Below are 24,283 nucleotides of genomic sequence, written 5' to 3' on the forward strand. Positions count from 1 at the left end.
GTGCTCCTGTTAAAGGTTTACCTTACTGCTTCATATTAATAAAATGGATGTGATATATCATGCTGCTTGGTAGGCTATTTCAAGATTAACATTGCCTTTCTAACATACAGTTTTAAAAGATTAATGTAATATAGTAGATGTGCAGGATTTATTTCTAAGTCAGGTAAATTAGGGTAGCTCCGTTGGTAAAGTACAGAGGGGAGTAACGTTAGTGTCCCCCAACACCTGCCGATCTTATGTAAACAGGCACAGTGGCATCTTCAAACAAGAAAACCTGTCTCAAAAGACAAGGTGGACAGCACCTGAAAATGAAAGTCCAGCCTGTCGTCCACACACTTGTGCATCTGCACACACATGCACGTTGGCACACAAGCTCAGTCCAAATAAATGACAAGTACAGAGTGCCATCCTTGCCAGCAGGAAAAAGACTTGAGGCCAGTTACTTAATGTGAATCAATTTCAGTTGCTAATTACAAAAAGAGAATTTGGTCAGGCTGTCAGTAGGGGTCTTTGCAGCTCTGGAATTCTGAAATGATACTGTTATTTAGAGTTCTATGAACTTTAGTTGGAAATGTTTTATGCATCATTCTTCTTTAGGGCTGTGGAGAATCATATAATAGCATACATTGCTGGTTATTACCTGTGGACAAATTTGTGTCGTATAAGGACCAGAAAGACATACCAGTACTACTAGTGTACTTCAGCATTGTCCAAGGTCTCTGATCGCCTGTGTTTCTTCAGTTTCATTTCTGTTACTGTGACAAGCGCCCTAACAAAAAGCAACATAAGGAGGAAAGGGTTTATCTGGCTTGCAATTCCAGGTCAGTCAGTCATTTTGGGGAAAGGCTGATACACAAACAGCTACTTATTTCATACCCACCTTGTCAAGAGCAAGGAGACAATGGATATATCTTTGCCTCTAAATTGTTCAGCATTTCCTTGCTAGGGAATGGTGCTGCCTAAGCTGGCTGAGTCTTCTCCCTCACTAACCAATCAAGACAATCCTCCAGACATGGAGACCAACCTCATTGCGGCTCTGTCTCCAGTTAACTTTAGGTTGTATCACGTTGATAATAAAAACTAACCAGCACACCTATTTATAAGGAAAATGGGAAGAAAGATGTTCAGCAAATGAAAACTGTACCCCTGGATGTTCTTTCGTCTGTTCTTTATTTCTGTATTTGTAGAATTGTCCACCGAAGGCTGCTCATGTGGGAGTCGGGGCAGGAATCAAGGTGGACTCTTCAGAAAGATGTTGGGTTTCCCCCTTCCCTCAGTTACTGGGCTTTAAGTCTCAGGATGAAGGAAAGCCCATTGCTTGCTACAGTAACTATACTTCACTGTACTCTGCCGGTCTTCCAACAAAACCAAATCTCTTCATTTTAGAAACATCTAGAGAAGACTAGAGGTCCTTACAGCTACATTAGTGTAGGGGTATGGAAGTCCCATGAAAGAGGAGAAAGGATTGCAGGAGCCAAAGGAGTAAATAGAATCAACTGAGCGACAAACACAGCCTGCATGGGTCTGCATTAGGGCCTCTGCATGTGCGTTATGGTTGTTAGCTTGGCATTCTTGTGGAACTCCTAACAGCTGGAGCTTAGGGCGTCTCTGAGTCTTCTGTCTGCTCTTGGGTCCCTTTTCCTCCTCGTGGGTTTCTTCACCCAGTCTTGATGTGAGGGTTTGTGCGTAGTCTTATTGCATCTTGTTAGGCCATGCTCAGTTGATATCCCTGGGAGGCCTGCTGTCTTCCAAAGGAAAACAGAGGAGCAGTGGATCTGGGGGAAAGGAGGGGTGTGGGACAGGCAGGGCTGGGGGAAGTGGGGGGAGGGAGGGCTGCAGTTGGGATGTAATTTGTGAGAAGAGTAAATAAATTGCAGCCTTTAACACCCGTCAGATCTCCTGCCTGGATTCTAACACTGAGGTTGGCACACAGGATACTTTAAACATTACACGACAAAGAGCAAGCTTAGAGAATGAACTAGTTTAGTTTAGTTCTATCGCATTACTGTTTAGAAACATCAGTTTGTTTCCTTTGGGTTTATTTGGGGCAGGGGTGAGAAGGACAACCCACATTTAACACCTAAACCTTGGAAACACTGATGGAATGGAAGCCCCAGGTGCTATTAATCCCAGCATTCGGGAGGCAGAGGCAGGCAGATCTCTTAGGAGTTTGAGGTCAGCCTGGGCTACAGAGCAAGTTCCAGAGACAACCAGAGCTCCGTAATAGACCCTGTCTCAAAAACAAGCAAACAGCTGGGTGCTGAAACAGGACAAGGTGGACACATTGAAAGTTCTGTGGAAATTCAAAGTGAAACTCATTCGTATCTAGCTACGTGTAACATCGACTCTATCTGACATACCGAGACAAGCCATGTGTGGATGAATTACAATTAATGATTGGCAAAATGTGATGACTTCAAGTCTGGAACAAAGTCCCGCCTAGATCCTAGTTGTTAGTAACCTAATTAACTTCCCTGGTTTCCTCACCTGGAGATGACAGGACCTTTTTAAATACATGGGATTTAAAGTTGTATGACATAAGTCTGCTGAACTCGTCCAGCCCTGATGGGCGAGCATGCATAATTTAAGGGGTCTGAAGCAGAGAGAGAGGGGACTTGCGCATGAGACGTGCTGTGGTTATTTTTAAAGCATCCATAGTTAATCAGCTTCAACCAGCACCTGAGTTTGCAAAGGTTTTGGATATCTTCTCCTATTGTGTGGTCTCCACTCAGTATAATGCGATGTTTCTTTAGATTCCTCCTTGTTTGGTCAGGGAATGGAGAAACGTTATTTGGCACTTGTTTTTTTATTGGTAGACGGTAAAGAACGGCAAAGATGGACGGTCAAAGGACTGTAGGTATTGATTAAGTATTGTTGAGTCCCCGGTAGTGGGTTTCTCTGCCAATGAAATAAGTCAGATCAGGCCGAGTTAAAAGTCCAGGGTTAATGAGCAAAGCATTCCCGAGTGACCTTGGGAAATGGGGAGAAATTGTTAAATATTTTTTTAAACGAACCTCTCCACCAAACGCAAATAATCCCAATCAGACCAAATCAGATTGAATTAAAAGATACCCAGGCTTAATGAATGGCAATACTCCTGGGTGACCCCGGGAAAACATGGAGAGGGGAAGAGGGCAAAGGGGAGACCAAGTGTTCATTCTCTGGGGAGCAGTTTAAATAGTCTGTGGGAGTTGTCTTGACTTTCCCTGGGGAGAGGTTACCGTTTGGAGGGCTTTTTTGACCCTCCCTGGGAAGAGGTCACTTTTTGGCGGGCTTTCTTGGAAGTGGAGTTTGGACTGACGCAACTCCCAGGGGATGAAATTTATGCCAGGAGCTGGGGTGAAGTCCCCAGCTAAATAAACAAGAATGCAACTTGTATAATAATTGTGGCAAAAAAACAGACACGCATCTTTCACTGAGAAAATCCTTAGTTCGTGTCATAAGATAGACTAAGAAAAGTTTTAAATGTTCACTTTTTTAAAATGAAAGATGATTGCTGGGCGTTGTGGTGCATGCTTTTAATCCTAGCACTTGGAAGGCAGAGGCAGGTGGATCTCTGAGTTAAGGGCCAGCATTGTCTACAGAGCGAGTTCCAGGACAGCCAGGGCTACACAGAGAAACTATCTTGGAAAAAAGAAGAAAGATAGTTTTCTAACACATATTGTTTCTGAACTCAGTTTTTATCATCATGAAAAAAGAAATAAAAGCCCAGGAAGGCCATGACTGCTCCTAGGTATGGTGGAGGAGATGGTTTATCGTACAGATGCGGAAGAGCATAGCCAGAGGCAGGGTTATCTCGGGGGAGTCCAGAGTAGACAGTCCAGACTGAGCAGGGCCATGCGGGAGAGGGGAAGAGGAAAGAGGGGACCCAATCCAGCACCAGGGGGCCAAAGGTACAAAAGGGGCTGGTAACCAAATGTTTGGATTATGTAGGGAAGAGCCTCTGGGGGAAGGGCAGCCCAGCCCCTGCTGGAGAGTCAGGGTAGAGGGCAGGGGAGGGATATGCCCCGTCATATCCAGTAACAGGTAGGGACTGAGGGGATATTGGGAGGACCTGGCAGACAGGTCAGCCATTTGCCCCAGGTTTGTAACTAACACTCAGTCACTCAGGAAGCAGTTACTCCTGCCTCAGCCAATGAAGTCATGGGATCACACGCACGTGCCCCCACGTTCGGCATAAATATTGATACTCTTTGACCCACCAGTTCTTCTTTTAGCATGCTGCGCAGGAAGTAGGGCAGAAAGCACGAGTTGTATACTTAGTGTGGCATGGGACATCAACTCTCAATGGGATATTTGATAAATTATGATTCGGTTGTGCAATGCTAAGAACAATTGCCTTAAGGACTTTAAATTAAAAATTGTCTAGACTATCTTTTGTCACTTTTTACAATATCTCGATTTTTCTTCGGAAAAATCACTTTCCACTCTGTGTTATCTGACTGCATATCTTAGTTTCGGATGCTTCTGGAAAACAGAGCCTGAGATGGCGGTTTGCAATGCTGGAGTTTACTGGGACCAGACCTTCAAATTATTCCTCACTGACTGGAGACTGGCTATTAGGTGAGATTTTTGTGTGACCTTCTCCTAAATGGCTCTTAGGTCCAGTGAGGGAGGACTCAGCAGCCAGAAAATTAGATACTTCAGCAACAAATCCTTTTTAAATAGCAAATGATTTAAGGAAGTGGTTCTCAACCCGTGGGTCGCAACCCCTTGGCAAAAATTTATCTCCAAAAATATTTACATTACGTTCATAACAGCAGCAAAATGGCAGTTATGAAGTAGCAACAAAAACAATTTCATGATTGGTGGAGTCACCATATGAAGAATTGTATGAAAGGGTCGCAGCATTAGAAAGGCCGAGAACTACCAGTTCAAAGGAAGGCTGATACTCAATACAAGTCAGAAAGACCCATTTGGGGAATTCTACCCACCTCCCTCGTTATCCATAAGAAATGAGGGGTTTTGGTTCTGAGTTGTCTAGGCAGGGTTAAAAGACAACATGGATGTTCTTCACTGCACAGCTGAGTCTAGTCACAGTGAAGCTCATGAGCCCAACACGCAGGAATTGAGTCTTGAAGGTATTTTTAGGTAATTAGACCCACTGCTTAAGTCTCTGGGCTTTTAAGGTTAGCAAGACCACGGATAATTGCCTTCCCCCGCCCCCCCCCCCCCCGCCGTTAGTTTAGTGTGTACTGACAAATACCATGGTGTACAAGAATGGCGGTATAGACATAAAGTAAGTGTAAAAAGACAAAACGAAACCAAAACCTCAGGTTAACCCCAGTTTTGTAAAACAAATATGCACACTAAAAAAAGAAACTCAGGACGAGACTGGGAAGCAACGTCCCCGTTGGGAGTGAGAGGGCTGGTGTAATTTTATTCGGTCTGTTTCAAAGATGCCAGGCTGGATTTTCTGCCCCAACTAGCAGGACTTCCTTGAACTTGCGTTTTCAGGGAAACCCTACCTTGCCCGTCCCTGCTCCACTTGGATTTGCTCTGAGGCTGAGGCGACCCCAGCGCGAGGACAGCGGGGCGGGCGCGGCGGTTTCCCCGCCCCGGGGCGACACCCAGCTCGGCCGCGGTTCCGCCCAGTCCGGCCCGCCGCGCGCAGCCTTCGCCGCCATGTCCGCCGGGGCCAGCGTGAGCGCCCTGCAGCGCCTGGTGGAGCAGCTCAAGCTGGAGGCCGGCGTGGAAAGAATCAAGGTGAGCGTGGCAGCCGGAGCCCGGTGCCAGCCCCGCCGCCCGGGGAGCCGCTTGCAGGACGCCGCGGCCCGGCCCAAGTGGCGGCTGCCGGGCCGGGCGCGCGCCGGGGCCTCGAGGGCTCGCGAGCCGCGCGTGGACGCGGGGTGGCTCCGGGCGCGACCCCCGGGGTAGCGCCGGAGGCCCACGGGTGCGCCCCTCCACGCAGCCAGTCCGAGGGCCCCGTGGGCGTGTCCACACCGGCCGGTGACACGCTGGCGGCCTGGGCTCTGCCTGATCGGCGGCAGCCGGAGGATGCAGTTTAGGGATGGGGAGGGAGGTCCCTGAATGGGCGAATGAGAGCGAGAGGGAAGAAAGATGCTCAAACTGGGGGGATCGGGAGGGAGAGTTTGCGGAAATGAGTTCCATTTTGGATCTGTGGATTTTTATGGAGATATCTAGGAGAGATTTAGCCGCGTGGACAGAAGCCCACAGCACAAGGCCCAAAGAAGTCATTAAGATTTGAGTATTGCCGGGCGGTGGTGGCGCATGCCTTTAATCCCAGCACTTGGGAGGCAGAGGCAGGCGGATCTCTGTGAGTTCGAGACCCTGGTCTACAAGAGCTAGTTCCAGGACAGGCTCCAAAACCACAGAGAAACCCTGTCTCAAAAAAAAAAAAAAGATTTGAGTATGAAACAGACAAAGAGCAGAATTTGTAGCACAATTCAAAAGAGATTGTCCAGAGAAGGCGAGGGAAGGAAAAAACAAAACAAAAACAAGCCAGAGGCATGGTTCAGTGGTTGCGCACTGGCTGCTGTTTTGGAGGATCCAGGCTCAGTTCCCAGCACGCGCACAGCAGCTCATAGCCATCTGTAAATACAGTTTCAGGGGCCTGATGCCCTCTTCCGGCCTCCTCAGGCCAGGCACGTGCGTGACTCACAGATAGATAAGACAAGCAGTCAAAACATCTGTAAGACTAGGGGTTGGGGGTAGGTGAAGGGGGTGGGAGGAGGGGAGGGAATGGGAACTGGGATTGGTATGTAAAATGAAAAAAAAAAATAGTTTAATTTCTTTAAAAAATAAAAGGAATTTTAAAAATCCATAAAATAGGAATGGCGGCTCCTGAACACAGCAGTGTGTCCTCAGTTGGCTGGGAGTGTGATTGGCAGCTGATGTGATGTGTAGTGTGGATAGGAACGGGTGAACCGTGTTGGTAGTCAGTTTCTGTGGTAGTGTAGTAACCCAACTTGGTGCTACTCCAGGGAATAGGGGATTCGGGTGGATACGGTAAACAAGCAAACTAACTAGAATGATTTCAGATAACCAGGTTTACAAGGTAAAGGGACAGGCTTAGCCAACTCTGGACTTTACAAGAGGCCAAGCAGGTTAAAAAAAAAATCTAGTTTTAAAGAGGATAGATATATTGACAGAGAAGGTTGTTTGGGGAGAGAACATAGTGGGCTAAAAAAATATATATAATGTATATATATATACATATACACATATATATGTATTATGTATATACATATATATTTATATATACTACTTCAAAAATAGAAGGGGTTTAGGGGTTGAGGGGAAAGATTTATTTATTTTGTCACTGTTTTATTTTGTCAAGGGAAGAAACCAATGGGGGTAAGGTGACTGTAGAGGGTTTGGGGTGGTGTCTTCCAGGATAGGAGGGAAGGGAAGTTGTGTGTAGAGTTCCTCTGATTATGGGTTACTGCATGCAAGACTGATGGCAGTCTTGTGAAACAGGAAGCTGAGCTTACTTCTAGGCCCGTGGGACGGGAACTAGCCAAGGGTGGTGGAAGTGCTGGCCACAGTGGCTCACTGACCTGAGCAGTCACAAACCTGGAATAGCAGGCCTGTCACTTGTGGTTCCGTTTCCATCACTGGCATCTGACGACCAAGGATTCTGAGAGCAGAAAGCAAATGGAGGTTGATTCAGAAGGTGGGTTTAGTAAGAGGTATGCCAGAAAGTAGGGGTGGGGTCAGAAGCCAAGGAACCTCAGGGTCTGGCTGGAAAAGGCTGAACCCAGACTGCAGAGAGAGCGAGCAGAGTCCGCCTTCTAGTGATAGTGACGACACAAGGAGCAGCGACACCTAGTGGTCATTGTGCAGTCAATGCAAGAGGAAGCAAAGGCACCCTAGATAGTTGAAGTTGTGGTCCCTCACCTCCCAAAGCCGAGCAGTTACTGGTGTTGGGTGGGGCTGCTATTGGCAGAGAAGGTTGTTTGGAGAGAGAACATAGGGGGCGAAAACTAGAGTTGTTCAGAGTGTTCAATATCATTGGGCTTTGAACCTGGAAGGAAAACTGAACCAAATGCCCACTCTGCTTGCGAACATTCTCGGGGAAAGAGACTCTGATCTACACTTGAGAAAGGACTGGATGATGACACACACGGGCATTCAGGGGAACCTGGGCAGCCCTGTAAGGGAGTCACATTACAGAATCTAGACAGCGCCATTGCAGGGCTCAGCCTTGGGTGTTCTTCTCACATGTAGACACACCTAGACACACGTAAGGCAGACACCAGTCTTCTAGCGTCCCTTCCCAGGGTCTGGAAAGCCCGCTGTCTCGAGGGCTCCTCCTCTGGAGCGGCCTCTGAGAAGTTGCTGAGTCAGATAACCCAGGCGGGACAACCAAACCTCCATGGCAGGGACAGCTTGCAGGGCTTGGGGGTTCCCTTGACCCTACTGAGAGGTGCTCCCCTCTCTTAGCTTGTTTTCTCTGAGCATCCCTTTTATGTGGGGGTCGGGTTAGTCCCCTTCCTCCAGGTGTCCTGGGAGAGTCTCCTACCTACCACATATGCAGTTCACCTGCTTCCCTGAAACACAGTAAGCAGGACATGATTTGTTCTGCATTTCTTTGAAAATCAATAACTTACATAAAGCCATTAGTTCCAATGTGAAAATATCGGAGCTTCTGTTGATGAAAAATTAGCTTAAACGCTAGTCTGGTTATATTGTATTTTTAAATACTAACAATTAAGATTTTTAGCACGAAAAGCAAATCCCTAAGGCACGTCAGAAGCGTGGTAGCAACTGTAAGCCCACGGCAAACAGCTGTAACAACTGTATTAGTCTCTTCCTGTAGCCAGATGCCAGGCACCACATACAGAGGAACATAACGAAACGCTTTTATTTCAGTTTACGGTTCTAGAGGGTCCAAGGTCTACAGGGGTTGCCCCGGCTGGCGGCTTTTAGCTGGTCACTTCCCAAGGCCGCACTGGGCTTTTCATGATGGGAGGCAGGGGACATGCATGCCTATGTCTGTCCCTCGGGCCTCCTTCAGATAGAACCTCCAGTTATTAGTCACGGGGGTTCCGCCCTGATGACTTTATCTAATCCCAATCTCCTCCCAAAGATGAGCCTTGAGGCGAACACAATACGTAATGGTTTAAGTTTCTATCCTCTTGTAGCTGGAGAGATGGCTCAGTGGTTAAGAACACTGGCTGCTCTTCCTGAGGTCCTGAGTTCATTTCCCAGCACCCACAGGGTGACTCACAACCATCTGTAACTGTAGTCTCCTGGGATCTGATGTTCTCTCCTGTGTGCAGATGTACCTGTGGACAAAACACCCATGTACATAAAATACATAAACAGCCTCTATCATTCATAGTGAAAATTACATTTCAACATACACACCTTTGGAGGACATACTCAAGCCATGGCTAAAACGATTTATTTACTTATTTATTTATTATGATTATTATAATTATCAGTAGTACTATTATTAATCTTGTGCACTGTGCTAGGGGCCGACTCCAGAGCCTCGCTTGTGCTAGGTGAGCATCCCGTCACTGAGACCCACCCTCAGCCCCAGAGACCTCATTCTTAACCAGGAGGCTGTATTTTCTGAAAAGCACAGCAGAATAATTCTCTCACTTGCTTGGTACGACTGGACAGAGCTCCAGCCTTGCTCACACGGCCAGCTCAGATTGTCAGCACAGGTTTTAAGTCATAGACCGCTGTACAGGGAGCTTGGGAATGAGCCATTTCCTTACCAGTTCAAACTTGAAACTGGAATTCTAACTGGATCAGAGTTGCAGCCTTTCCTTTGTTAAAGCAAAACACGTGTACCTAGAACTCAATCGTAGACTGCAGTCTTCCTGGGAATGAGTGACTGAAACCAGCAGAGCCGTGGATGATGATAACGCTGTCCAGCCGCCTCGGGCTGCCTGGTGCCCGCCGCTGGGCCTGGTGTGAGCAGGGTGTCCCTGTGCTTTGCTGCAGGTCTCGCAGGCAGCCGCGGAGCTCCAGCAGTACTGCATGCAGAATGCCTGCAAGGATGCCCTGCTGCTCGGCGTGCCAGCCGGGAGCAATCCCTTCCGGGAGCCCAGGTCCTGTGCTTTACTCTGAAGACTGGTGAGTTACGGTGCACAGTGCCAGATCGGGGCCATAACGTTGTGAGGGAGCTTCCCAAAGTATTTGGGCAACAGAGGTTAAACCAACCAACCTGTTAAAATGCTAGACTTTGATGGGTGGTTCTGGGCTGTACTTTCCCTGCACATGGAGGAGGTCTAGCTAAGAGAAGCCCTGCTCTCTTTGGCACCACTCTGACATGCTGTCACTTGTAGACACGAGCTCTTTAACTGAGCTGATGCAGTATTTCTTGACCTTCATTCCCTCTCTGCCCATATAGCATCCCAGAGTTGTGATTTGCTATCTGGTGTTTCCAGCTGACTTTGTCTGCCTTGGGCTGTGGTTTCCTCCCTTGATTTTCGTAGCTGTGCGTGCGTGCGTGCGCGTCTGTATGTGTATGGAGCTAAAGGAGTTTTTACAGGTTTATTCATTAGAATGGCATATTATAAGTTTGAATGTTTTGCATTGAGGTCTTATATTTCCACATTTTTTTAAAAAATTTATTGATTTGTGGTAAATAAGAACGAAGTTTAAATCCATTAAGGGAAAATGAAAATTATAAGCATTTCTAGAGAAGGAAGTGCAATCTCAAGCGTTAAAAGCTTACCAAGAACCACCTGCATAAGAAATCAGCATTTGGAGCTAGAACTGGTATACTAGTGGGGAAAAGGGAAAAAAGTGAGAGGGGGGCTGAGTCCAGAGACTGAAACAGGAACAGGAGCTCTCAAAGGCATTTTTAGAAACAGGAATTCACAGTAAGAAACAGACACAAACCTGACCAAGAATGAGACCCGGGGTGCAACAGGAAACAACTCAGTTGGAATAAAAAACCAAAACCTCCAGATTTTAATCCCGATATCGCACCCTGATGCACCCCCAGCAGATTCAGAATAAAATGTGGGTCAAACAGTTTCAGAACTGCTCACCCTGGAGGCCAGCGGTGGGGAAATAGTACTTTGTTTAGATCCTGTCAACATGGAAAGGGGGCATGTCAAAAGAGGGATTATGCAAGGTCCGTTTTCAAATGATTGCAGAATCCCGGCTTTTCTCAGTGAGTGGATCTTGAAATGACCGACCTCACAGCCTCTGGTGTTCCGAGGAAGGGCAGTTCTACCCACGGTCATCAAGTGCCCTGTTCGGCTCCTGACAAGCCCAGTGGTTCCTTCATCACCTCCTGCAGACCGCAGGGCTGCTTCAATATAAGAATTGAATTTAAAACCGTTTTAGAGTATAGATCCTGTCCGTTCTCGATGAGAACATGCAGGACAGGTGGGGCACTGCTAATGTGCGCATGCTCAGGTAGTGTCCTCCACACCTCACCTTAGCTGCTTTGTTTCAAGAGGAAGCTCTTGCCAAAGCGCGTGCCTCCATATTTCCTGGTATGGCTTGCAGTCTCTGACTTTTACCTGCCTACCAACCTAAAAACTTTCTAAAGAAATGAAAGCCGGGCAAGTTTAAGGCCAACCTGGCTAACTCAGCAAGACTGTCCCAAAATAAATAAATGGTTGGGAGAGCAGCTTAGCAGCTTGGCGTGCGCAAGGCCTGCCGTCTCCCTATATTTCCTTTTTTAAGATGACAAGAACATAGATTATTAGTCTTGAGACCAACATATTTCAGATTTTGTATTTACACAACAAATGATCATCTTTTTCACATACTTGTAAAAGGAAATTGTTTATATTGAATCAGGAGCTGCTTGTGCTGTCAGGCACAATTTCTGTAGTAAAGGGAACGGTGCCTCGGACCGCTGTTAACTCCTGCACCACACTGTGGGTCTCCCTTCACGAAGCACCGCCGTGCGTGCTGTTCGTCCAAGGGTGTGGTTTGCATATCTTACTGTATTCGTGTATTATTTTCTACCTCGTGAATATTGGGTGTCCTGTGAAATGATGGGTGACCCTCACTAACGTGAAAACTGACCACACTCTCTCCGACAGGGAAGGAGTTCTGGGAAGCACACGGGGAGAATGACCGCCCACGTCGCAAGAAGACAGTTTCCACAGCCAAATCCCATTCTCTGTTGCCTGGTCCTAGAGCCAAACTCTACAGAAATCCATTTTTGTAACCCTCATCTCCAAATTTACTGAGTTGCATCTCTCACCCCATAGAACCTGTGTTGCTCCGCCGGGGATACGGGGATGTCCTACTTACTGGGGGTTTGCATTTTAGAAGGGAGACGTTTTGTTTTCAAAAACTGAGATTTGTAATTTTCCTAACATTTTTATACTCTAATAAAATTTGTTCATAAGAATTTACTATTACTAAATGAAGACAAAGTATAAAATTGGGGGAATAATTGATATCTTGATTTTTTTTTTTTAAAAAAAAAAGGAAAACATTTTCATTTCTTAATGAAATATGGTCTTACTTTGACAGTAAACTTGGGAGATGCTCTTAGCCAACTAAAAAATTGATATAGCGTCAGGTTGCCCATCCTGGGTGAGGCTGGTTAGGTCTTTCCTTACTTCCTTTAGTTTACAACTTACAATTGTTTTTGTAGGTCTTAAAAATGTGCTTGTACCTTTAAAAACATTTAAATGTGGCCTACTACATTCAGAACACTGCAACTGGTTAAAAACGAAATATGAAAATATTATAACCTGTAAGAACTAATGTCACAAGTACCTTATTTGGGTGATGTGCCTTTGGTTTAATTGGGGACACTTTAGAAGGAAAGTCTGTGTTTATAATAATCTTTGAAGAACTTGGAAATAAAGTTTTTGCCTAATTCATTGTTTTCCACGAGAATGGTATTCTGTGTTTGCTTTTGTCTTTTGGGATGCCATGGGTTTCTATCTGCTGCTGAGAGGGAGCGCTGCATGCAGAGGGTGGAATGTGGCTTTGCAATCCTGTAGAATGTCTCCAGAAGTACAAGCCACAGCTGCTCCCTGGGCTAGCTCTGCCTGGCACTCACCCATGCATAAGTAAGTGGAAAAACAAGAACACTGGTCGGATTGCAGTGGAGAGGATGGAAGCCGTTAGCTGAGCCCCCCCTTAATTCTCAGCATCGTGCAGATATCAGCGAATTGGATTCGTACTAATCATAACTTGGGTGTCCTTTTGATGCTTCTATTATCTGTTTAGTCTTGTCTGAAATTGTATATTATCTATTTCTTTCTTCAATCTTTTCTTTCCTAATAGCATATATGTTCCACTCCATCTCGATTAATAAGAATTTTAATAAGCACTCCAAATTTCCATTAAAAACAAAATTCTCTTTGGATCCACTTTTTCCTTCAGCAGCACTCCATGAGATAGTTGAGTGAAACTACAGACATCGTACAGGCACAAATGTCCCGAATGTATGTAGGCAGATCAGATCCAGCAGTATATTAAGAGAAGATGCCCCGAAGAAGGAGCTGGTTGAGCACAAGGGAATCTGCAGTGTGTAAGTCATTACGAGAGTGTAGAGAAGGGGCCCTGGGCCAGAGAGTTAACCTGAGGAAATCCAGTTCTTGTTCTCACTTTCTCTCAGACATGGAGAATGACTGTCTTAATGGATTAGTGAGACTGCCTTGGAAGCTGCTGAATTAAACAATGCGATTTTTAAAAATTGAAATGAAATATGAAAATGGCATACTGAAACCTATTTGTATGTAAACTAAAAAACGAATGCTGAACTTTGCTAAATATCTTAGGGGGAATTAGATATATTCATATTAATTTTTCCTTAAATATCAGTTATATTAATGAGGAATTATATTAATACACACCCTGTCGTGGAACTATCTTTGCACTCTAGGAACTGAACTCAGATGGATTTTGATTTCATTGTTGCTATGGTAATCTTCCATTAGAATTTTGCACCGATAAAAGTACGGTTCCATAATTTTCTTTTTTGCAGTGTTAGATTTTGGTATTTATTATATTATATTCATTACAAAACATAATGTGGAAATGTTTTTCTAATGTTACGTAGCATTAAATTATTTACACATTAAAAATAAGCTCCAGAGCCGGGCGGTGGTGGCGCACGCATGCCTTTAATCCCAGCACTCGGATTAAAGGCGGATCTTTGAGTTTAAGGCCAGTCTGCTCTACAGAGCAAGTTCCAGGACAGCCAGGGCCACACAGAGAAACCCTGTCTTGAAAAACAAACAAAAAGCTACAGAAAAAATGGGTTAGGAGTTTAACACTAAAAGATTTAATCAGTGGCCAAAATATAGGAATCTAGATCTAAGAAAAGTGAAAACACATTTTTATATCCCTACGCTGGGTAAGGAGAATATAGTACTACATAAGGCTTCATCTTGGGAAAAAGACTGACATCTGCTCTGGCCTTGCAGGCCACACAATTTAAATAATAAGAAAAATTAAATCTTAACAATGACTGTGTTGGGAACTTAGGGTAGCTCTGGCATCCACATATGTACATATAAGTGAAAAGCCAAATCTGAAAAGACAAAATGCTTGTGAAGTACACATACATCTGAATAGTTTTTGGGTCTTATGTTTATTAAGCTAATTGATAAATCAGATAATCAGATTTAGATGCAAGTTACAGGACAAATTATATATTATGAAAATAGATATATGATAGAACACTGAGGACATATAAAATGATAGTTTTTTATGCATAATCAAACCTAAATAATTCTGTTACTGGATTATCATAAAGTAGACTCTGGTATGCGGCACTGTCCTTTCTGTTCTTCATAAAAACCTCAGCCGAGTTTGCCCGTCCATTCTTCCAGGGACTTTTTCATACATTAGACGCCGTTTTTTGGGTTGTGGTACTTGTGAGTACATTAAGCCTGTCAAAAGGAGGAAAAGGAAAACCACTTTATTGGGATAAGTAACTATGAAAAATGGTTGTTCCTTTAATAATAAACCATGAATGCACCTGTCACTAATGGCTCTGTGTTTAAAATCAGTACACACATAGATCATGCGAGTCATTCATTATCCTCTTCTGTGAAGCTGTACAATCTCTAAAGTCTTTCCTTGCTCTGATATTTTTAAATAAAACCATTGGAAATAGCTCAGGAAGCAACTCAGCAGGAATAAGTTCAAGGCTTACTCGGACTGACTTTGAACTCACACAATGCTCTGTTCTTCGGCTCTGTACACCACTGAGACTATTCATATCACAATCAATATGCTCACATTAGCTGTTCAGCTTTCATTCCAACATCTTTATTTAAAAATTTAATTTCTGCATGTGAACTCTGTGTGTGTGTGTGTGTGTGTGCACACATAGAGGTCAGAGGATGACTTACTGGCGTCAGCACCCTATCACTATTTGGGTCCCAGGGATGAACTGAGACCAGCAGCCTTGGTGGCAAGTGCTTCCATCTGCTGAGCCTTCTCTCCAGCGCCACAGTATTGTTAACACGCCATGTTTAAAACACTCTTGTCAGGGCTGGAGAGATGGCTCAGTGGTTAAGAGCATTGCCTGCTCTACCAAAGGTCCTGAGTTCAATTCCCAGCAACCACATGGTGGCTCACAACCATCTGTAAAGAGGTCTGGTGCCCTCTTCTGGCCTTCAGGCATACAGACAGAATATTGTATACATAATAAATAAATAAAAAAAAAAATAAAACACTCTTGTCAGTTACAAGTCTATTCCTGCTCCTATATTTACACTATAAAAATTATCCTCAGTCCTAACACATGACAGGAAGTGACCAGGAATGACTCACTTCCACACACATGTGCAGGCATCAGTACATGTGCACCCACATGTGAACATTCATACATGCACACATGCTGCATGCATACACATGCAAAGTAAAATTAGTTATTCAAAACTACATTAATTAAAATTTACATAGATATCTGAGGATTCCATCAATATGCCTAAACGCTTAAATGTCAGAATTTAGAAACACTTTCTTCACTTTTCTCATGAGAGAATGGGAAGATGATATAGGGAAGTGCTCCATGTCCAAGAATCTATAGAAGTCACATGTATAATCTGTTGTAGAGTAGGATGGGGTTTGAGCTGGTTCACTTATAAAGCTGCTGTAACAAAGCACGTGCACACGCACAAGCACACACACACACACAACCACCATCAGCTAAATGCATGACTCTTGATATGAAGATCAGAACTAAACAGAGGACCCATACTAACAGTGTCCCTATGCATATACACAACAGGATTTTATTCAGCTTTAAAGAAAAATGAAATCATAACATTTGTAGAACGATGGATAGAACTGTAAAGTATGTCAAGTGAACAGTCAGGAACTGAAAGACAGCCAGGCATATTATTCTCTCATGTGGTGCTTGGATAGTAATTTGTATATTTATGTTCAGGGTTAGGATAGGTCATCAGACTAGGAAAGGAACCATGAGGGCCAAGAGAAACTTTTAAGGGGTGGGGCTAAAAGGAAGTAATACCTGTGATATGGGAGCAGAAGGAAGGCTGCTGGGTGGGAGAGGACAGGGGGCCATCAGGAGGTGAGGGGCAGGGCAGGGGAGTAGGGGAGGATGATCAAGAGTGAGGTTTTGGAGGCTTTCTTTTAATAAAATATAAAATGTGAGGGTTCCCCACCTCCGGGCCTGCTCTGGTCTTTTGAAGGAGTCTATGAAAAGAGAAATTTTGAAGTTTAACTTTTTCTTCTTCTCACTCCTGGCTACCTGAACGGCAAAGCCACATTCATATGCCTTATGATATCTGAACATTTTATTCTAGAAGTCAGGTCAATGCCATAAGAAATTATACAAAAATAAGGGCACAAGCACTGAGAAAATAAAGTATCCTTTCTAAAAGTGAACGATAAAATGTTCAGATAAGTCGAAAACATCCATCAGCGTGAAGCTGATGGGTTCCTACCTAGTAAAGTTAAACAATGCATAGAAAAGGATTTAGCATCATGTGTGTGTGCGTGTTTGTGTTACACATGTACATGTGAAGGCTGGAGGACAAACTCGGGTCTTCCTCCTCAGGTACCATCCATCCTTATATTTGTGAGACAGAATCTCTGGCTTACAGCTTGCCAAATAGGCTGGCTAGCAGCAAACCCATGGGTCCACCTGTCTCTGCCTCCCAAGCGCTGGGGATCCACGCCATGGCCACAATGCCAGGTTTTTGTGTGTGGGTTCTGGGTGCTGAACATGGGTCCTCATGCTTGCACAGTAAGCACCTGAGTGACTGAGCTGTCACCACCCCTAATCAACATTTGTCAACATTTGTACCTGACAGGCTGATTCTTGTTTAATCCTGATCATCTGCTTTACTTAAATTTGCTATTTTTATTTTAAATTTCCTTTTTCCCCCTTATTTTGTTTGTCTATTTGTTTTGCAATAGGGTCTCTCTATGTAGCCCTGGTTGTTCCGGAACTCACTATGTAGATCAGGCTGACCTCAAACTCAGAGATCTTCCTGAGTGAGTGCTGTTTTAAACTTAAGTTGAAGGTATGGTTAATTTGAGACTACGAGAATTTGAAATATTTTGTTAGACCACTACCTTTGATTTTCTCTTAAGCCCAAAGTTAATGGAGAACTTTAAGTGTGGCAACTAAAACAAAACATTGAAATTTGATCCTAGCACTATCGTTTTAAATGTTATTTTTAGTTATCTCTCTGTGTGTGTGTGTGTGTCTGTCTGCATGTGGGCATGTGCATGCAGGTGTCCAGGAGGCCAGAGGTGTCAGATCCCTGGGAACTGGGGTTTCAGGTGGTATCAACTACCCAAGGTGGGTGCTGGTAGCCACGGAGCCATCGCTCAGACCCTGGCTTTAGCTTACAAACCAGGAGTTTTATCAACTGTTAGTGTTACCTGTTGGTGTTTCATAGTCTTTCCAGTTAGATGAGGACACAGGCAGCCTTCTCTGTCCTGAGTAGTTCCCAGCTCTGTGGTAGAAATCAAGGCCATGGAATCCTCTTTGGTTTACATTAGAATCAGAAGCATAGACTGAATCCCAGCTGGGAGCAGATGGCTGTTCTCTCCAGAAAGTCTGGTCAGTCCCAGCATTTGAATGTCTGTGTGTGAGATCTTCCAGTTCAGCTGACAGACACTCTGGCTGATCACTGGTTAAGTCATCTTCTTGAGGGCACCATTTGTTGTAGGTGGTCTGCTCTGTTCCACAGCTTGACCTGAATGAATACATCTGTTTTTGATCAGTATTTTTCTTAAAGTCCCAATAAAGATGGGAGGGAGAGTCCTCTGGTAAAAACATGGGGCTGGACGCTTGCATACTTCTGCTTCCTTTGGCTCTAGGATAATTCACAAAATTATGAGTAATTCTCCTCTGAGTATCAGTTGGTAACATTTCGGGTTCATAATTTATGTGTGTTAGGCCCAAAGAAAAGACACCTGATTCCGAATCACCCTGGTTTGGAAAGGAGTGCCAAGATGCTTTTTTTGGGTCCTTATGACTTAGAAAAGGGTTATTCCACGCTGTGTTCCAGGAGCCGGCCTGCCTGTGAGATGCTGCAGATGGCGGCCTGCAGATGCTCTCTCTTAGCTCCATAAAAGGAGCGCTTGTGCCTTCCTGCACCATCTCTTCCGGGTCTTCGTAGGAATAATATTCATCGTGTTCTTGAATGACAGGAGCTGAGCTCTGAGAAATAAAGGGACGAGTTTGATTCATATCTTCCTGAAGTGATGAAATTCGAGGTGACTTTGTCATGGAGGAAGAACTAATCTTGAACAAGGAAGTGATGCTACAAAAATGCTGAAAATTAAAAATAATAGTTTAATATAACAGTTTGGAAAATAAAATGATGCCTAGCTAAATTCATAGATACTACACTGACACATATTAACATAAAAAATAACTAAACACCATTAAAAGAGATCATTGTAATTTGCATCTATTTTCTAGTAGCTTGCAATGGAATTTTAATAAACTGTTTTTAGAGATGTTTTAGGTTTGCAACAAATACAGTGGATTTTATTTTAGTTATACAAATTATATGCAAATTCCTTGATAAGAATTTAAAAATATCAATAAAGCTAAAACTCCCCTGTTGTGGTAAAAGACATCCGGAATTTTGGAAGGGATAATGTAAATACATATTAATTGAATATTTATGAATACAATGACTTTTAAAATGCTTTAAAATGTGCTAACCTGTACTGAATTATCTTTGATAGCTTTAAAATGTATAGCTAATGACAATTCATATGTAAGTTAGTTCAGGTAAATGGTTTCTTTCCTGTGTGGTGCCCCAAACAAAGCAGGACACCATCCCTGGAAATGCCCGTGATACAAACCCTAACTGAGATGGGAAGGGGAATTACAGATTACAGCCTGTGCTCTCCTAACCCACCTTCAGGACTTTGACTGGAACCTGGGGCAGGAGTTCCTGAAGCTCAGCGGGCGATGCTATCAACAGCCAGTGCAGCGAAGGCGCTCGATGCAGCATGAGCTGAGCCACCAGGGGGTTGATGCACGGAAAATCAAGCAGGTGCATTTCTTCCTGGAAGACAGTATGGTGTTTCCTCGGGCAGGGGGCTTGTGAGAGGGACCTACTTCAGTCTACAGGTGAAAATTTTGTCATTGAATTTATAACAATTTGGGAAGCATGGAAAAATATGCTATCGGGAAGGGAATTCAGGTATTTGTGTCTGTTTGCCTCGCACATGTCTAATGGATACATTTAGAAAGAGTAACCTTAGATGGTGAAACTTCAACCCAGGATTTATCCAACCACTCATGAGGATCTCTCTTGGACGCCATTAGATTGTGGTCTGCAATCTGGCGAATTGTTAAGGCAGTCTCTTCTACTCCTGGGGCGATTATAAGCTAAAAAAATATTTCATATGTTAGATTGTAGGAAAATACAAGGAAGTAAGATGTAGCATTCAGAAACAGTTTGAGATAAAGGAAAAAATCTGAGTAATGAATTTTTAATCATCATTTTGTATATAATTTATTATCGTGTGTATTTGAAACCCAAGAGCTTTCATTTGTGAGGATAACCAAATCAATTCTCTCTCTCTCTCTCTCTCTCTCTCTCTCTCTCTCTCTCTCTTTCTGAGATGGGTCTCTTCATGTAGCCCTGGCTATCCTGAAACTTGCTATGTAGACCAGGTTGGCTTTAAACCTATGGAGATCTCCCTGTCTCTGCCTCCTGAATTTTAAGATTAAAGGCATGCACCCCCACACCTAGCTCCTTCTTTCTTTCAATATTGTGCCCTATTTTTTAATTTTTGGAATAAATTTTTCTTCACTTTAATTTGGCATTTACTTACAAAGTTTTAAAATTTATTTAGTGCTATATTTCACTTATAGAAGAGCAACTTGAAAATCACTGGTAATATTTAATATTTTGCTTTTTCTAGTAGTTGTCAACTGAAAATAAGAATAAGAAATACAGTGCAATAGTTTTCAAAAACAAACTTAAACATGAAGGATACTTATAAATTAATTTGATATTGTGCTAAAAAATAAGACATAAGCCCTGCTTACAGGAGCATACCTGGCACTGTAAACCTGGACAAGGGTTCATGGCTGGGGAAACCGTAGGCTCCAGGGAACCTACTGTATTTTGCTAAGTGGATGTAATATAAAACTGCCCTCTGTAATCACGTCTCTCTACCCATCGATTAGCGCAGCTCTCACACCTCTTCAGAGAAGTTTCTTTGTATTAGTAGACAGTGGTTAATGAAGAAACTCACAACTGGTCAAAGTGCACAAAATAAGTGTCTATGGAGTGCTCAATCACAAACGGGACATCTCTACCATACCCCTGCCCCAAGGCTCGGGTTTCATAGCAGAAGAGAGGGCAAAAGGACCATAAGGCCAGAGGCCAGGAATAGGCAGCACAGCACCTCCTGGACACGACAGGCCTGCTGCACTCAAACACAGCAGCTGATGCTGCCTGAGCAATCCAGTCAGTCCACATTCCAGTCTGGGCAGAGAGGGGCTCACAAGCCCACCCTAGCTGAGCTGCTACTGATAACCCATGCTTCATGGGAGGGAGAATTGTTTGTTTGTTTTTTTTTTTAAAGAATGTAGTCCCCACTAGGTCAACCACACTGCCAGTGGACAGCCACACACGAATATGTGTGCAACACAAATTAGACTTGGTGGGCTATTAAAAAAAGACATGACGTTTGGAGGGATGAGGAAGTGGACCTAGGGAGTTAGGGGGAAGAATGGAGATGAGTACAATCGAAATATGCTCTGTGCATACATACAATTCTCAAAGAGGAATCACTAAATGCATTTTAAATGTTCTGATTTTAAGCAGTCATTCTAGTTGGTAATTGTTCATTTAAAATTTTAGTTTATTTGATTCTAAGATACTCTTGCCAAAATTGTGTGTCTGTGTGTGTGTGCGCGCTCATGTTTACATGTGCGTGTAACTTCTGAGCAGGAGGGATGGCTAAGTGGTTTAGAACATCTGTTCTTGTAGAGGACAGGTATAGTTCCCAGCACCCACATGACAGCTTATAGCCAACCGTAATTTCATTTCCTGCATTTGTAATCCTGGGAGTAACCTAGCAACAGAGCGAGAGTGCTGTGGGTACTTGTACACTGTGTGAAGATGTATTGCTGTGATTGTGTAATAAAAAGTTGAATGGTCAATAGCTAGAAAGAGGTTAGGCAGGATTTCTGGGGACAGAGAGGACTCTGGGAAGAAGAAGGGCAGAGACATAAGAGGAAACAGGAGTAAGAAGATGGAGAGAGGTAATACCACATGATAGAACATAAATTAAATAAATAGGTTAATTTAAGTTGTAATAGCAAGTTAGGAACAAGTCTGAGCTAAGGCTGAACTTTCATAATTAGTAAGTCTCTGTGTCATTATTTGGGAGCTGGATGGAGAAACAGAAAAAGACTCGTCACAGTCAGAGCCCACACAGGGAAATAAAATAAGAATCTGCATATAAAGGGGATTCAAGACAGCACAATGGCTGGAGACACAGCTTAGGTGAAGAGCCTGTACCTGGGATACCTAATTCCTTAGGGCTGAATCTTTTTTTTTTTTTCTTTTTCGAGACAGGGTTTCTCTGTGGCTTTGGAGCCTGTCCTGGAACTAGCTCTGTAGACCAGGCTGGTCTCGAACTCACAGAGATCCACCTACCTCTGCCTCCCGAGTGCTGGGATTAAAGGCATGCGCCACCATCGCCTGACAGGGCTGAATCTTATACACAATAAAAGGATACAAATTTCACAAAATAGCTATGAGCTAGATTCAGGACAGTAAGTATAAAATGTCCGCGCATACTCTTTGTGGAGTGCATATATTGTAAAAGAGAACTTTTTAAAGTTTACACAAATATATACACAACGTATAGAGATATCCTGTTTAATCACAACTTTATTTCATTGTTAGTTTTAGATGATTTGGGGAAGATAAGACACCTTCATTTAAACAAAAATTTATTCTAAAAGACAAAATTTTATGATGACGGTAATGAGTATTGCAGTAATTGATCAGAATGAGAGTTCTGGGGTTCATACCCAGACTAAGAATTCAAGAGGATTCAAAAAGCTTTATTTCTTAATTTGTATATGTGTATATATCATCTGCAAGGAGAGTTCATAAAAAACTCATAGAAATCTTTTAAAATTAGAAGGTTAGGGATATAACTAAGTGCTATATGCTTGTTTGCCTACTACACACCAGGCTTTGAATTGGATCACCAGTACCACAAGAAAAAAAAAAAGATTAACAAATGAAATATATCAAAAAATTAGATAGCACTACCAATACCTTCTTTTAAGTTAAGAGAATGTCCTTAGACTTCCAGGTAATTCTTTTATGGCTAAGATGGCTGGAAACAAAAGAGAGCTAATAATATACTAATGTTCTCTAAGAGACAAAAGTCATGATAACTAAATAAAGTAGCAATACATTCTAATACATACATAACACATATGGGGTCAGGAACCCCTGGCTATTCCTAGTTTTGAGTCAGGGTCTCACGTAGTCCAAGTTATCCTTGAATTCCTTATGTAGCCAAAGGCAACCTTGAACTTCTGATCCTCCTGCCTTAACCTCCCAAGTGCCATGGCGTTGCAGGCATGTGGTACTGGAGACTGAACCCACAGTTTTGTCAATGCTCTGCAGACTCTACCTGCCAAGCTACACCCTTTCCTCAGACCTGGTATAATAACGACATCAAGTCAGATCAGCGGCAAACCTATGCATATTAACGATGCCAACACTGTAAGAACAACAAAAAACCTGTACGACTTTTTAGGATGGACTTGAAAAGCACCTGGAGTGTTTCTATCAGAAGCAGACTTTTGTTCAGAGTGGATCGCCTGCACACACTCCTCTTTTATCCTCAAATGCCGTCCTCAGGGCACAGCGTCTCTGGACCGACCGTGTCCCTGTCTCTGAACAGTGCCACTTTACTGATAGCATATTTACATATAATTCTTTACCACATGCTCGGAAAAGGCTAACCAAGCAGGGAATCCTCATTTGAATAAACAAGACACATTTGCACCTGTCATTCACTTATTTAAAGGTAACTTTTCTAAGAATTTTACTTTTGTGGGTAGTATGTATCATGACATTTAAATTTTCAAGAGGATCATTTCTTCCTATTCTTAACAGGTTGTGATTTGACTTAACTCTATTTAGCAGGTGTTTGTTAAATTTACTTGCTCGGTGTGAAGCACTGTGCTAGCTGCCCCGGGTTTACAGAGGATTTAGTTCTTACCTTTCAGAGTGGAGAGTACATAAATAAACCTGTGCCAGGGGTGGTGCGCACCTTAATCCCAGTACTTGGATCTCTGTGAGTTCAAGGCCAGCCAGGGCAACACTGCACAGTGACATTCTGTCTCCAGAACAAAACCAAACCACCACCAATGAACACTTTACCCCATAATAGAGGTAAAAGGTGTAATGGGGAGGGCATGTTTACTCTGGGAGGGCGTGCCTGGGCAGGGTCCCGTACAGAAGCAGTGTTTGAAGCCTGGCTCCAGGAGACGGACAGCAGCATCCCGGGGGAAGAAAGACTGGATAGTGTCTTGTCATAGGTGGAGTATGACTGTAGGGCTTTATGGAGGACATGACTACCAGGGACTAAGTTCTGAATCCACCTGAACTTGACTCTGTTCTGAATGAAGCAGGGAAGATATGGAAGGTCTCGAAGCAAGAACACTTGACAGTATTTTTCAATAACCGTCTATTTGGCATCATGCTGGGTGCCCAGAGTACAGACGTGATCAGACAAGCCCCCTCACCTCCAGAAGCACACTTCCGTGAGCGGATGTTCACAGCGGCATCCTAGCAATGGCATGGGTGTCAGCAAGTGATGGAGGAGGGAACAGTAGGGAAAAGCTGGTTAGTTAGGAAGGCATCTTAAAAATCTT

General features: G+C 43.6%; 2 protein-coding genes across 2 annotated transcripts in view; one reads left to right on the plus strand and one right to left on the minus strand.

Annotated features, from left to right (window-relative positions):
* Positions 1–5,558: 5,558 nt before the first annotated feature.
* Positions 5,559–12,366, plus strand: Gng10 (G protein subunit gamma 10). The gene is made up of 3 exons (XM_041657172.1): positions 5,559–5,706; positions 9,922–10,053; positions 11,988–12,366. The coding sequence occupies exons 1-2, from the start codon at positions 5,626–5,628 to the stop codon at positions 10,045–10,047; spliced, it is 207 nt and encodes a 68-aa protein (XP_041513106.1). The 5' UTR covers positions 5,559–5,625; the 3' UTR covers positions 10,048–10,053; positions 11,988–12,366.
* A 2,337-nt stretch (positions 12,367–14,703) lies between these two features.
* The window catches only part of Shoc1 (shortage in chiasmata 1), a 65,439-nt gene continuing 55,859 nt past the window's right edge, over positions 14,704–24,283 (minus strand). The window contains exons 24-27 of the mRNA XM_041657170.1: positions 19,619–19,750; positions 19,275–19,424; positions 17,779–18,676; positions 14,704–14,804 (exon numbers count right to left, since the gene is read on the minus strand). Coding sequence (XP_041513104.1) covers positions 14,704–14,804; positions 17,779–18,676; positions 19,275–19,424; positions 19,619–19,750 — 1,281 coding nt within the window. The remainder of the gene's footprint in view (positions 14,805–17,778; positions 18,677–19,274; positions 19,425–19,618; positions 19,751–24,283) is intronic.

Source organism: Microtus oregoni, unplaced genomic scaffold (assembly GCF_018167655.1).
Source record: "Microtus oregoni isolate MIOR12 unplaced genomic scaffold, Mior012 000008F_ref0000371, whole genome shotgun sequence".
NCBI lineage: Eukaryota > Metazoa > Chordata > Mammalia > Rodentia > Cricetidae > Microtus > Microtus oregoni.